The sequence below is a fragment of the Nansenia antarctica genome, assembly GCF_963989245.1.
Source record: "Nansenia antarctica genome assembly, chromosome: 10".
NCBI classification, from domain to species: Eukaryota; Metazoa; Chordata; class Actinopteri; order Argentiniformes; family Microstomatidae; genus Nansenia; species Nansenia antarctica.
This window is the reverse complement of record NC_137680.1, coordinates 21,465,764-21,479,842: the sequence shown is the minus strand read 5'-3', so window position 1 is coordinate 21,479,842 and position 14,079 is coordinate 21,465,764. Positions and strand designations below refer to the sequence as shown.

Below are 14,079 nucleotides of genomic sequence, written 5' to 3'. Positions count from 1 at the left end.
CCCCCGAGCCGTGCACAATGATGTCGTATTGTTCCTGTTTTTTTTTTTAATTGGCGTGTGAGAGAGTAAACGTGTTCATGTACCTGGATTGTTGTTGTCCTTTGTGTTTATGTTGCCACACAGGGGATGTGGACTTCCTGTGCAGACGTAGATATGTGGATTGTTGTAATGTTTTTTTTTTCCTTCAGTCATCAAATGTCTAATGTTGCAGTGGTGTGGGATGGTATGGTGTGGGAGTAATCTGGTCCACTGTTCTGCTGTGTTTCTTGTGTGTTAATCAGAAGCCAGAGTCCAGGAACTCCAGGGGCAGTATCGACAGGGAGGACTGCAGTCTTCAAGGGCCAGTAAGTTTCATGTTTTTGCTTCTTTTTTTGCTCCGATGGAAGGACTCAAAACACCCTCTCTCTCTCTCTCTCTCTAGTTGTTTCTATCTCTCTCTCCTGGCCATGCAGAAATGCACTGTGAGGCTTAAGAGATCTGGATTGTTTTTCTTTCCTCTCTGGCTTGTTGTAACAGTCTATAGCACTTACTGCCTGGGGCTGTTGAGTAATTGTCATAGATACACTCCAAGCTTGTGGATAGCACTCCAAACTTGCCCTCTACTCAATTCAATCAAACCAACATCGCACTATGTACACAGTACCATATTTAAATACTTAAGGAGGGGGAAAAAAATGGGATAATGATTTTGGAGACAGTTAGATGATCGCTGCTTTCAGAATCAAACACGTTTGAGCAGGCCATCGACGGATACCGCACCAAACATGGTCATGGCAGGTTTGATTGAATCATGAGTGCGTGAAGTGTTTGTATTTGGATAAGCGCTGAGGGAGATTCAGCCTTAACGGAATAGAAGCTGGGAAAGGAATGTCATGGTCCAAGGGTTACCAGTTTCACACAGATCGTCAAGACCAAAAGTTAAAAATAGATGAGATGGAGGAAAATGGGGAGGGCATATTTTGCTCTTGCTCTTTGAATTCAGTTGGGAATACTGAGATATTTTTTTCGGGATTTTAAAATGAGAGGGTCTGCCAACAGGAAGGCATGTCCATTTGGTCAGATTAAAACTGCTTGAGTTGGTTGGAAATGTTTGGCGTTCTGAGCTGCATGGAGCGAATCCTCTCTCTATGGTCCATTAGTAGGGATCTCTACCCAACCCAAACCCAGACCATTTCATCTCAACCCATCTTAAAAAACACTGGCCACATAAAAGCTGCTCTCATGCCAGCCACTTTAATTGACTGGGCAATTTGCAAAAACCAAACTGTAGCTTCAGAGCCAGATAACCCCTCTGTCACTCTGACAATAATTATACCCAGGGAAAGGAGGGGCCCGGGGAGAGAGAGACAGCCTTTTTCACATGTTCAGTGTGAAATATTGAAGTTGACATGTGAAGGGATTTCTGAAACTCACAATAACACAGTAACACCCTATACTTCACTCGCGACGAAGAGGGCGATCTGTTGTTGAATCGTTTCATCGGGTTTTTAGAGCTAAAAACAATTCTACTGAGATATGCTTTGACTGTTATGTTAAAGGTTTGGCCCTCCCCTTGATTTGCTGTGGTGTGGTTAGACGTGTATGTGTGTCTCTCAGCATCTGAAGTAGTTTAAGTGTTTGTGGCTCCACCGCAACAACGCAGATGGCACCGGAGACTCCTAACTCATGTTGTGGAGAAAAAAAAACATTGTTGGAAATCTGGATTAATGCATTATTTTTAACCACTTGTTTGTTTGTTTGTTTGTTTGTGTGTGCAGACAGGAAACCAGCACATATACCAGCCTGTAGGCAAACCAGGTAATGGCCCGGCCACTGTGGCTCACCTAATTACAGCTCCCACACACCCTTTATTGTTTTCACTTCTCCCTTGTGGTTATCAACCCCGAGTGAAACACTGACTCTGGGCAGACTCTTACCCGCCTACGCTGTTATTCCCTAAACTGCTCCGCCACATTCCACAACCCATTTTTAAACAGCAACAACCGTGTTTGTCGACTGACAGTAGTCTCTTGTTTCTACGGGGGGTTTTGTGTTAGTTTCTGTCGACGATCCGATTTGGAAATTCGGTCGAGTATGGGGATTGAGCAAAAGAAAAAAGATTCACACTGCCCTACTCTCTCTAGTGTGTCCTCCCTGTTAGTCCTGTGTTGATTCTTTTCACTCACGTGTTTGACCCCCCCCCTCCCCTGACAGAACATGCGGCTCCACCGAAGAAGCCTCCGCGACCGGGAGCCCCCAGCCATCTGGGCAGCCTGGCCAGCCTGAACCCTGTAGACAGCTACAACGAGGGAGTGAAGGTACAGACACACACCTGTCCTGCCTGGCTGACTACCTCACTCTGCCCAGACTCTGCTAGAACAGTTCATCAGTTTGTGCTAATCTCTCAAGCACTCAAGACAATGCAGTGTGTCAAATATTGTTGTAGTCATTTCTATTTTAATACAGTTATATTTGACAAGCATGTGCGTGTCCTAAACGTTGTTGTTATGTTGGCAGTGTGGGTTTAGTCCACCGTTTGAAGATGAGATGAATTCATTGCCTCTTGCATTCAGAACGCAACTTGGCACGGCCTCTGGTAGAACAGTCCCCTAGTGGCCAGATTGAAAGGACGACCACGCACACACACACACACACACACACACACACACACACACACACACACACACACTCACTTTCACAAACACACACACACACACTCACTCACTTTCACACACACACACACACACACACTACGTAGAGGCTTCCCTCACAAAGCCTGGGCTGGTATGAATGGAAAGACATGTCACTGTTTCCCTTGTGATGGCTACAGTCCACTTAGGTTGCGCCATGTCAGCAGGAGCAGTCCGGGGCATTAACTCCTCCAGAGTGATCCAACCTCCCAGCCCATGATGCCCCTGGCCTTGGCTGGCTAAGCCTCAGCTAAAGCAGTCCCAGCTGTATCCCCCCCCCCCCCCTTCCCCAAACACTCTCTTAAATACCACATCCACCAATCAGGCCTGCAGTGCACACTGGGAACACACTTTTTCCATTACCCCCGCGTTATTAACTTCCCACAGAAAATTATTCAGAAAGAGGTATCGTCTGTCATGTGGTCATGTGGTCCCCTCGTCCTGAGAGACGATTGGTCGTTCCTGAGGGTCCGCGGCCAAGCCCACATGTAAACAAGCGCCTGGCTGTCAGCCCATGACTTCAATAACTTCAATTGAGATGACCAGTCTGACCAGATAGACTTCTAATATGATTTTAATGCTGATAGCGCTACCATGGCAACCTTGTCTTTGCTGAGAGTCACGTTAGGTTGGGCTAACAGACAACGCCCACCGAGAAGCACTTAGCGCGGTGACCACGGTCGTGAGTCACCTCTGTCCCTCTGTGTCCTGTTGAAACATGTAACTGTATGAGGACAGAAGCCCTGCCCTCTTGTGTTGACTTGATGCATGATGTATTTTATAATGCTTGTGGCGTTAATATTTTCTTTCCTTTCTGTTTCTCTGGACGCTCTCTGTGTTCTTCCTCCTCTTTGCCTCTGCCTTACTGTTGTTGAACCCTAGCCCTGGCGGGTAAGGACACTCTGTGTGTGTGTGTGTGTGTGTGTGTGTGTGTGTGTGTGTGTGTGTGTGTGTGTGTGTGTGTGTGTGTGTGTGTGTGTGTGTGTGTGCATACACTGATATGTGTGCGTCAGTCTCTGTAGAGCTAATTGTCTCTCACAGGGGGTTCTTGTTGTAGTTAGTAGTATCAATCATATTTTTTATTTGATGTTTAAAAAAACAACAACAACAAAAAACTGTCTAATAGTTGTAGCGTGGAGCGTGACAGGGACTGTGGTGGCCGTCTGCTGTCATCTGCTCATTTAGACGTCCTCTCATTCTCTGTGTTGACTCTCCAGGCCTCGTCTGTTGATAACCCATGTAGTGGGCCGTCCTAGTCTGTCTGTGTGTTTGTGTGACCACATACATGCCTGTTTGTCCTCAGTATCATTTCAAACCACCACTAAATCCTCCAATTAACACACTGACGTCATCTTCAATGGAAATCTGTGCACTTGATGAAAAATGCACTAGAACTGATTACTAAATTCCGAACAAAGCCTCTAACCCCGTAAACCCAATTTAACTATTTCATTTCCTAATTTGTTTGTCTCCCTTTGTTTTAAAAAGAAATTTGATTCTCGTGACTTACTGTGTTGACCTGTGATGTATACCGCCATCTAGTGGTGAGAGTCTAGAAACACACTCTATGCGACTGCTCCCTGGCTCACCGTACTTTTGTCATTTGTGCAGCTCCAACCCCAGGAGATCAGCCCACCGCCCACAGCCAACTTGGATCGCTCCAACGACAAGGTGTATGAGAACGTGACAGGACTGGTGAAAGCCGTCATAGAGATGTCCAGCAAGATTCAACCTGCACCTCCTGAGGAGTATGTGCCAATGGTGAAGGTAGGAGTGACACAGTATCACCCTTCAACCCGAGCATGACCGGGGGGGGGCGATAGCCTAGAGGTTAGAGAGGCCGGGCTAGCAAACGGAAGGTCGCTGGTTCGATCCCAGCCTTAGGAGGGAGCTGCATGTGGGCTGGTGAACTGGAGGGTTGCTGGCATCATATCTAAGGTGCCTACTGCAAGGCACTTAAGCCCTGATTGCTCCAGGGGCGCTGACTATGGCTGACCCTGTGCCTAGAGCAAAACATACATTGTCTTTGTTCTCTGTGCCCTGACCAAAAAGTTTAATCTAAATCTAATGTGTTGAATCTAAATCTAATGTGTTGAATCTAAATCTAATGTGTTGAATCTAAATCTAATGTTTTGAATCTAAATCTAAATAGTTTTGTGACCTTTTGTTATTGTGGTTGAATGACGGGAGGTTTCTAAGAGGATGTTTGTGTGGTGCAGGATGTGGGTCTGGCCCTGAGGACCCTTCTGGCCACAGTGGATGAAACCATCCCTCTCCTCCCAGCCAGCACACACAGAGAGGTAACCCACCATCGGCCCTTTTCTGTCTCCATCTTATCTGAGTCCCCAAGACTTGTGAAAGTTTTCTTTTTTTAATGACTTTCTTTAATTCTTTCAACTTGGTCCGCAGATCGAGATGGCCCAGAAGCTGCTGAACTCTGACCTGGCGGAGCTCATCAACAAGATGAAGCTGGCGCAGCAGTACGTCATGACCAGCCTGCAGCACGACTACAAGAAGCAGATGCTGACAGCGGCCCACGCGCTGGCCGTGGACGCCAAGAACCTCCTGGACGTCATAGACCAGGCCCGGCTCAAGATGATGGGCCAGGCCCGGCCCCACTAGGGCAGGGGGAGGAGGGTGTGGAGGGAGGGGCGGAGAGAGAGAGAGAACTCTGAACCGAACAATGTTGCTGCCGGACCGGGGGCTGAACTCCAGCTGGCTTCCCTAGCCCTGCTCATCCCAGCCAGACAGGCCTCCACACACCAGACAGACACACCCTCTCCACCCTCACTCCTCCCCCCAACCTGAAACTGCTTTTTATAAGACACGGGAGCTTTTTGAAGAGGTTCGACCTTATTTTATGCTGCACAGATTGTGTTGTGTTTAGCTGACTGTTGATTCGTACGGTCCCAGATCAGCGGCGGAGTAGAAGCGGGGCGGCGTGCTTCAGAAAACGTCTCCCCCTGGAGGGACGGTACGACACGCAGCGGACGGACGGTAGAACTGGAACCTCGATGCTTTAAATCGAGACTGAACCCTGAACTCTTCTCTCACTTACACGTGACGTAATTCTTCTGTTTCGTTGTTTAACTTACACTTGTCGCCCCACTCGAGAGTCGGACGGTGGATCCCAGATCCTGTTCTATATTTTGGCTCGACTCCGTTAGCCGTCATCTTGTCAAAATCGGAGGAAAAATAAAGGATGAAATAAAACGATGACAAAAGAGTAAAAAAAGTCAACCTTTCAGTGCTGTGTGTTAATGAACGACGAACTACAGATGTGGCTGTTTTATGTTGACCTTGTCTACACATGCACGCATGCACTCGAGGCTCTGATGGGAAATATGGCAAAAAAATACAAGCGTGGGATTGTTTTTCTGAATTGGTTTAATCAGCGTCGCGATCGTGCAGTACATTCACAGTACATAGGTCATATTTTGACATTTAACTCACAAAAAATGAAGCCGAAATCACTCTGTTCCCCGTTAACACCAACAGCAATTATATAAGATCTAGTCTAGGATGACTAACATAAGGGAAGCAGCTCAGCTATTCATTTCCCAAGTGCATTTTGTTGACAATACAAATGACGTGTTATTTCTAAAGCTGGGTTTAATCATACTGACGACTCAACAGTAATATGTGAAGGTGAGGAGAGTCAGGAGGGGTAGCAGCAGGAGGGTGATGTGGGTTCGGACGGCGGTGGCACCGCTGAGGTTACACAGCTGAGAGGTGCAGCAGGTGACCACGTTGCCATCTCCGTTGACGTCCACCGAGGCGCCGGCCGCTGCTCCTAGACAGGTGGCAGAGCTGGCACACTGCTTCACGATGGCCTTGATGCTTCCTACCATGTGGAAAACAAAATGGTTTCTTCCTCCGTATGCTAAGTTACCTCATATGACTCACGACTCAACACTTCAGCTTTTGTTCCAGAGTGAGTCACATGGGGCCCGGTAGTCAGTGTTCAACTTAACTAAGTTTAACATGTTCTATAATCTATTAGCTATCCTGTAAGACTGCTGAGATGAACCAGGACCAGCACAAGCCACCAAGCTACTGTAAAGATGTTCATTGTTAATTTTGGCTGTTTTACATTTAGTCTTTAGGCCAAGACGCACATTAGGTTGAGTCACATTTAGTCATTTTGATCCTTCTTATTTTTTGTCTTGTTTTAGTTGACGAAAACTGAAACAGTTTTCTTCAATGACTACAAACTAAAATTAAACTACACTAAAAATGTTTTCAGTTTTCATCAACTATATCTAGACTAAAACTAAGAAGGCTCAAAATGACTAAATGTGTAAAACTAATGTGGATCTTGGTCTAAACTAATGTGGATCTTGGTCTAAAGACTAATTGTAAGCCTGCCAACAAGAACAGTGCATCATCCCTCCTGTTGTTGTCACCTAGGGTGTCCACGGTGGTCATGCAGGTGTCCAGAGGCGCCTGGCAGTCCTGAGTTTTCACGTTACAGGCAGCATTGGTGGTGGCTGAGCTGCACACATAACATGTTAGTGGCCTCACTGAAATGAAACAAGAACATGTGGAAGAACTAGTGTAAACGTCTGTGAACAAGTAGTATTCAAAAGAAAAATGTATTCAGTTCATATTCATACCTGCGTCAATTAGATGACACGTGTGTTTAACACCGCCTTCTCTTTAGAAGTAATACATGTTGAAAACACAACTCTTATGGATGCTGTTATGAAACCATTTAAACGTACCTGGAGAGAAGATTAGACTGAGCAGCAGAAGAGTGGAAAGAGTCCTCATGTTTCTGGTCTGTTGGAGCGGCCCTTGCATGTGAAGCTTTCCTTGCAACAGAAGTTTGCATGTGTGATAGAATCATTTTGGCCTTTTCTCTTACCCATACAGTAAGACACACGCACCATCACATTCCATGAATATTCTTTAATAGATGTGTATCATCTTTGTTGGTCATTCTTAGAGGGTGATGTTGATTGTTCTGTTGTGATATATAGTTCAAATTGAGCTACAATTTTATACCGTATACATGTCTGTTGATCGTCCATAGCTGTGTATGACTTTAGAAAATATTGTTGTTCTCTTTGAGCTTGAGAAGCCATCACACACACACACACACACACACACACACACACACGCACCTCCTTCATATCACATGTCAGATCTGTGTGACAGGAATGCAGCACCCTCCCATCAGACAAACAGGACAGTCTTCTGAGCAGCAGAGCGAAACTGCACCACTGAAACCAAAAGATATCATCACATTTGTTTATCTCTATGGTAACGTACTGATTATTATAGCTTGCCTGAATAGTATAACAAATATTATTGTTGGGTTGTGATTATACCTGTTGCTGGTAATAATGACAACAGAGAAGAAAATGAAAAGGAAAACAAATAATTTAATTTAATCAAAATTGGATGATAGATTTACAATTTCAGATAGGAAGGCTGCTGCCTGGTGATGCCTATACATAACAAACAACAACTTAGCAGGTAGAGCATGTGTGAGCATCCCCTCTCTGTAGGAAGAACAATGGAAAGTATCATCCTCATCATAAAGATGTTTAAAAGCAAAAACAGCTACACACAGCGCCTCCTTGTGGACGTAATGGGTTGGTGCGGGCAAGGGCTGCTTCATGCTTACGGACAGACTAGCCACTCTCCGCCATTCCTAAACTATCATTACACAGACATGAAGAGGAACTGGAAGTGCTGAATGAGCAGTAATAGTAATAAGTAACAGTAATAACCTCTCAATAGGCTCATTATAAACGAATGTGCATATATAATACAAATAGAATATTCCATGCTATTTGCAACTCGATCAGCTAACATGTTTGGGGGACCGAGGGGTGTCTGTGTGTATGAAGACTGGAGCTTCTGTTGAGCTGTAAAAAAAAAAAAAAAAAAAAAAAACTTCTCAAGGAAAATTCACTTCATTCATTCATTCATTCATTCATTCAACTGTCCACTGATGTTCTCACAGGTCTTCACTGGGCTTTGAGTTTCTTTTTGTGTTTTGCTCCATGGCCCCTGGTCCTGTTGACGGTATAAATCCTACAGAGGAGGAGGGAACACACAGTAACATTCAGGCATGTTTAATGACTCGGGGTACGTACACACTTCTTCAGTGTTACAAATCGAAACCCTCTAAACTGCGTTAGATCAGAGGAGGGCGTAGAACTGTCAAGGAGTACTCAACACAGTCGTATGACTACACAGAACATGCAGTATTCCAGCCAGGGATGAGAGTTATAATGTGTCCCACCTCCTCTGGAAAAGGTATATGAGGAACAGGATCTCATCCCTGAAGCAGGACAGCTGGTGGGGGGAGGGCGTGCTGAAGACGCAGGTGAAGACGTCATTGATGAGCGTATTGATCGCCTCAAGGTAAGACAGACAAAGAGGGTCATTAATCACTGTCCTCCATCTCTGCTCCGTCAATGTAAACAACAGGTGACTGACAGATAGACTGAATGAATCAGAGATTAACCAAATCAACTATGCACATTTTTAAACAGGGTTAATGTTAATACTCACTTTATACATCAATACAGTCCACTGAGAATAGCTTATAGACTTCATCTGTGGAGAGAAGGGGGTTGTGAAAATAGGACATTTTATTAGGTGCACTTGATGCTTTAAATATAAAATGGGACTAATTGTGTTCTATTTCTATGTCTATTATATGATGGGACTAACCTTGTAATTAATGAAAAGCTGAGGAGCCATAGATAGGAATCCGAACGCATAAATTCCTGCAGGACGCAACACAACTTCATTAACATACAGTTGGTATTTGAATTTGACAGTAATCAGCATTGTAATAACACCAAGTACCAAAAAAACACCTACAGTGTATTATAAATCTTACATACATCATCTACGATAATCCCAAATCGTATTAGTGAGTAGATGATGCCGAAATGATTTGTAAACTTACCACTGATAAGACTGTTGATTGACCATGAATAGTTACTGTCAAAATAAATATTAGATATGTTCAAAAATGTTTTCACCAAAAGTACTCAAAATGACAACGAAAGCTCAAAATGATCTTACCTTTTATACTTAAGGTATACCAGAGAATAGATAGCCCCACTGATACACAAAGGGTACACCAAGTAGGACAGATATTTCATTGCCTAAAAAAAGGGAAAGTGTCTTTAACAGGGCTTTTTGTTACATCACACAACGTTGAATGGTAATCGTTTGATATTAGCATACTACTATTCTGCTCTCACCTGTGTATCATGTTCTGTTGTCCTTCTCTCAGATTCATCCAGTTTACCAACCTAAAGACATCAGATTTCAAAGCAAGGGAATTTTTTGATTAGATTAGATTAGATTCAACTTTATTTTCATTGCAGAGTACAAGTACCAGACAACAAAATGTAGTTTAGCGTCTAACCAGAAGTGCAAATAGTGAAATCAAACATGATATAAAACATGACAGTGATAAATGATAGGTACAGTATGGCAAGTACAGTAGTTAGAGGTATACATACAGGAGATGGAAAGCAGTAAGCTATGTACAGTACAGTGTATATGTATAAATTAGAGACTATATCAAAAAGAGGTATGTAGAGGAATTGTCATGAATGCCCAGGCTCCTTGTTCGACCAAACTTTTTTATGAATCTATTTCATTATTTATTTATTTTTTACAATAAAACATTCTAGGTACTGCTCTCCATACATGCAATTTCACTACCCTTCAGTACTTAATACAGTATGTAACATGTTCATGTAAATCTTACTTGAATAATGGATTTTGATCTTTTCCACTGTAGCTGTATCTTGAATACTTTTTTGACCTTCCATACCTATGGCGGGGGGGGCAGGCAGGGGGGAGGAGTGGGGGGGGAGCCAGGGTAAATAGAACATGTGGGATCGATCAGATGTGGTCTTAATCACAGTTGTTTTGGTTGCCATGACAACCCTGGCTGTGGGTTGGCAATCATAAATCACATACAATGTTGCCATGGATTGTATAGTGTAGGTAACATTGAAGATACCTCAATGATGGATCCTATTCCAACAGGAATAATAACAAGCAAGCTGGTCTTTTCCTCCAGCAGGTGCAGGAAAATCACTATGGTACTAAAGCATCTCCACAGCACTGGAACCGCAGAGAGACACACAGCTGGGTTAGTACAGCAGAGAGGGACTCAGTGGGCTTCTGGGGGGGGGTTTGTGGGCGAATTGTCAGATTATCTAAAGGCATGTTTTGAGTTGATACATATCCATCATTACATCTCCACCCAAATGTTGATTTGACCTCTTATTCATAGCTGATTTTACTCCTTATTCATACCTGATTTGACCCTTATTCATACCTGATTTGACCCTTATTCATACCTGATTTTACTCCTTATTCATACCTGATTTGCGAGACATGCCCACCATAGTTTTCTTCTTCCTCCAATAGGTGATGTCATTTTTAAAAGCCATAATCTCAATAATAAGCTGTAAAAAGAGAGACACATTTCAAAAACCATAATGAACTATATAGGCTACTTTATACAGTCCAGTATTAGAAATGAAAATGTTCTTACATGGAATGCAATCACCAGGGCAGTCAATGCTAATAGGTACAGGTTAGAGTCCAGAAGTACACCTTTGATTTCATCTATATTATCCTCAGTGAATCCTAAGAATACATAAAAAAAAATCAAATATAAATACATAAAGAAAAAGTTTAGCAGGCTCAAATAAATCCACATTTCAGTGATTCAGCTATAACCTCACCAAAATGTTTGAGTGAATATATCGCATCCTGTATGTGGATCCAGAGACGGAATTCTCTCAGGGATTTGCTTTCATATGATATTGTAAGTGGGAGTTCAGTTGAATTGCTGTTAATCACCTGCAACAACATATTTTCCATTAGACATACAGTAAGAACGACAATGATCACCTAAGATATTTGTGTGAGATTTGTTAGGTCTTTTTTAGGAGTTTTAAGGTCTCCATAATTGTTGTTAGTGACACAAGAATATAACCAGCAGTACTTTCTTATCATACCATTAAGTCCTTCACTCTGAAGCCGAGTTCATCGATCAGTAGAAGGGGGAGATACAACACCCTCTGTCCTTCCTGTAATCTAAGTAGATATAAATAGAGGTTGTCATCATCATACATTTCTCACAATCTCTGTAACAACTTCTAATGACTCTAATATGTCTCATTTCGATGGACACACACACACACGTACAGTAGGCATACTCCAAATTCTGCCCAAATCAACACACTCATAATTTAAAAATAAATAAATAAATACGATATAGGAGACCTACACTCTCATGTAGCGGCGAACGTCGCTGGGCAGGTTCCCCCTGCTGAAAGTGAAGTCTTCAGACATGATGTTCAGGGTCAGGCGGGGCCGCCAGTGAGAGACACGTCCGTCTGCTTCTGACCCTGCGTCCTGTTCCTGACAGAGGCGTGAGTGGAAGTGAAAACACAAGGACACAAGAGGAAGTCTGTCAACATGAACCGTTATTCACATAGGCTACCTCTTTTAATGCAGTTTGAAAGCCTATTATTTTGCAGACCATAGACATTCTATATGGAAAAAAAGTACAGACGAGTCTGCTGTCTTACTTCAAGGGCTTCTTTATCAGAGCTAAGGTTGCCGACAGGCTGTTTGGGCAACATGTAAGTGGTAAGCTGGGCTGCATGGTGAGCTTGTTGGCCATCCTGCAAGGGTGACACTCCGAACTTGTGTAAATAAACCACTGTGTGCAGAGTCCCATTGTCACGTGTTTCCTCTGGAAGGGACACATTCACTGTCCTTTGATCAAGAAAAGTGAGAGATAGCCAAATTACAGTGACAAATGGACCTAAATGTACTTCAAAATAACATCAGATCTTATTGTCGTTTCTGTACACCATGTTATGATCATGGCCTACCTTTGAAACTTCAAATGAATGTCAAAGTCATCGATCCTGGTGACGAGGCTGAGTTCACTGTAGTCAGGTTTCAGACAAGAGTAAACGCTGAGCTGTTCAAAGAATGGCAACATGAGGCTTCACATTACTGTCGCAGGTCAAATTGAGATGACATTCAGACTGTAGCTATAGTACCAATTAGACAACACATGACACACATTTCTTTTAAAACAAGATGCAATGCAGGACATCATTGCAGTTGATGGATTATGATGAGACCAATATAGAGTAGGCCTATCTATGTTTCACTAACCTGCAGTCGAGGTCTTCCTGCCAGGTAGGAGGACATGCAGTTGTTATTGTCCCCCCTGCCTCGGTCACAGGGCTTGGTGTACACAAAGCCATATATTACCCAGCAGGTGTGCAAAACATAGACGACAAAGACTCCCAGTAATATCTTTGTCAATGACGTCCTTTGCAGAAAGCTTCCCGTCGGCTTTGAGCGGCACGACGGGAACATAATCGGTGTCTAAAAATGTCAAAGAAGCAGCGACCAAAACGAACGGTGGCCTGGCAGCGAGGAGTGACTGTACGGTTCCATAAAAAGCTGTGTCACCGCGTCACCCTAGTACAATGTCATCCACATGGATCATCTGTTGAAACAGTCACACTCCCTCGGGCAGCATCCCTAGTCTCTGCGCATCGCAGAGCTGCTGCTGCGTCCAGGAGAAAGATGCTGATGCTGGCCACGGTAACCCCGCCTCCTTCATGTGGATACAAGTTATTAGGATGTTATGAGATTATTATGAGATATATTCATACAACAAGGGACACGGCACTTTCCCGTTTTCCCCATATTTGTCAGCGTCTTTGAGCCTCGGAAAAGCGCTATATAAATATAATGAATTATGTTTAGATTCTTCCATTATCCTCCATTATTATTACATTATACAGATTAAATGACAAAGTCTCCCTCGTTGATGTTCTTTGAAAATCCAGTTTAGATCATGCAATCGTATGGGCAATGACATCATAGGGTAGTCAAAGGGTGACTTTACTTTACGGCACCTTTCATAAATGAGATGCATACGCTCAATTATTTAAATGAGATGTTTTCCCTTTATGGGGAAAAAAAAAGTGAACAACGTCCACACATACAACACCAGAGGAAGCTCCACGAACCACGTTCAACCGCGTTGCACCACAAACAAGGGGTTAAACTCGTTTGCAAACTATGCAGTAAAAATGTGGAACGCCCTTCCTATAATCTTAAAGGAGTGCAAAACACTGCCCACCTTCAAAACCACTCTCAAAAAACATTTACAGGAGGCTGCAATCCGTAACTGGACCCTCTAAATCAAAAATCAGATTAAAAGACCCGAACTACCCACTGTACATACTTTGTGTTTTGTCCCCCGCCCCCACCTGTGGTGTATGTCCCCACCTGTCCTACCAGCTGTACATACCTTATGTTTTGTTGTATTGTTCTTCCCATGATGGATGTATGTTTATCTTGTAGATAGTAATAATTA

The 14,079-nt window shown here is 43.4% G+C and overlaps 3 protein-coding genes across 5 annotated transcripts in view; 1 reads left to right on the top strand and 2 right to left on the bottom strand.

Annotated features, from left to right (window-relative positions):
• The window catches only part of ptk2ab (protein tyrosine kinase 2ab), a gene marked incomplete at its 5' end in the record, with an annotated part of 50,287 nt that extends 44,405 nt beyond the window's left edge, over positions 1-5,882 (top strand). For 2 of the 3 annotated variants that reach the window (XM_080540704.1, XM_080540705.1), the window contains 6 exons: positions 282-344; positions 1,758-1,797; positions 2,194-2,297; positions 4,281-4,436; positions 4,889-4,969; positions 5,079-5,882. In XM_080540704.1, the coding sequence (XP_080396830.1) occupies positions 282-344; positions 1,758-1,797; positions 2,194-2,297; positions 4,281-4,436; positions 4,889-4,969; positions 5,079-5,291 (657 nt within the window). In that variant the 3' untranslated portion in view covers positions 5,292-5,882. The remainder of the gene's footprint in view (positions 1-281; positions 345-1,757; positions 1,798-2,193; positions 2,298-4,280; positions 4,437-4,888; positions 4,970-5,078) is intronic. The other variant, XM_080540703.1, reaches the window with a different exon arrangement.
• A 416-nt stretch (positions 5,883-6,298) lies between these two features.
• Positions 6,299-7,442, bottom strand: LOC308166746 (uncharacterized protein; the record flags this gene model as incomplete). Its single annotated transcript, XM_080541071.1, has 3 exons — positions 6,299-6,513; positions 7,076-7,192; positions 7,394-7,442. The coding sequence occupies 3 exons, from the start codon at positions 7,440-7,442 to the stop codon at positions 6,299-6,301; spliced, it is 381 nt and encodes a 126-aa protein (XP_080397197.1).
• Positions 7,443-8,647: 1,205 nt separating this feature from the next.
• LOC308166745 (lipid scramblase CLPTM1L-like) lies at positions 8,648-13,067 on the bottom strand (the record flags this gene model as incomplete). Its single annotated transcript, XM_080541070.1, has 16 exons — positions 8,648-8,714; positions 8,926-9,041; positions 9,360-9,415; positions 9,601-9,635; positions 9,720-9,802; positions 9,902-9,952; positions 10,417-10,482; positions 10,675-10,778; positions 11,041-11,125; positions 11,215-11,309; positions 11,408-11,525; positions 11,684-11,762; positions 11,956-12,089; positions 12,260-12,449; positions 12,569-12,660; positions 12,861-13,067. The coding sequence occupies 16 exons, from the start codon at positions 13,065-13,067 to the stop codon at positions 8,648-8,650; spliced, it is 1,578 nt and encodes a 525-aa protein (XP_080397196.1).
• Between the last annotated feature and the right edge of the window lie 1,012 nt (positions 13,068-14,079).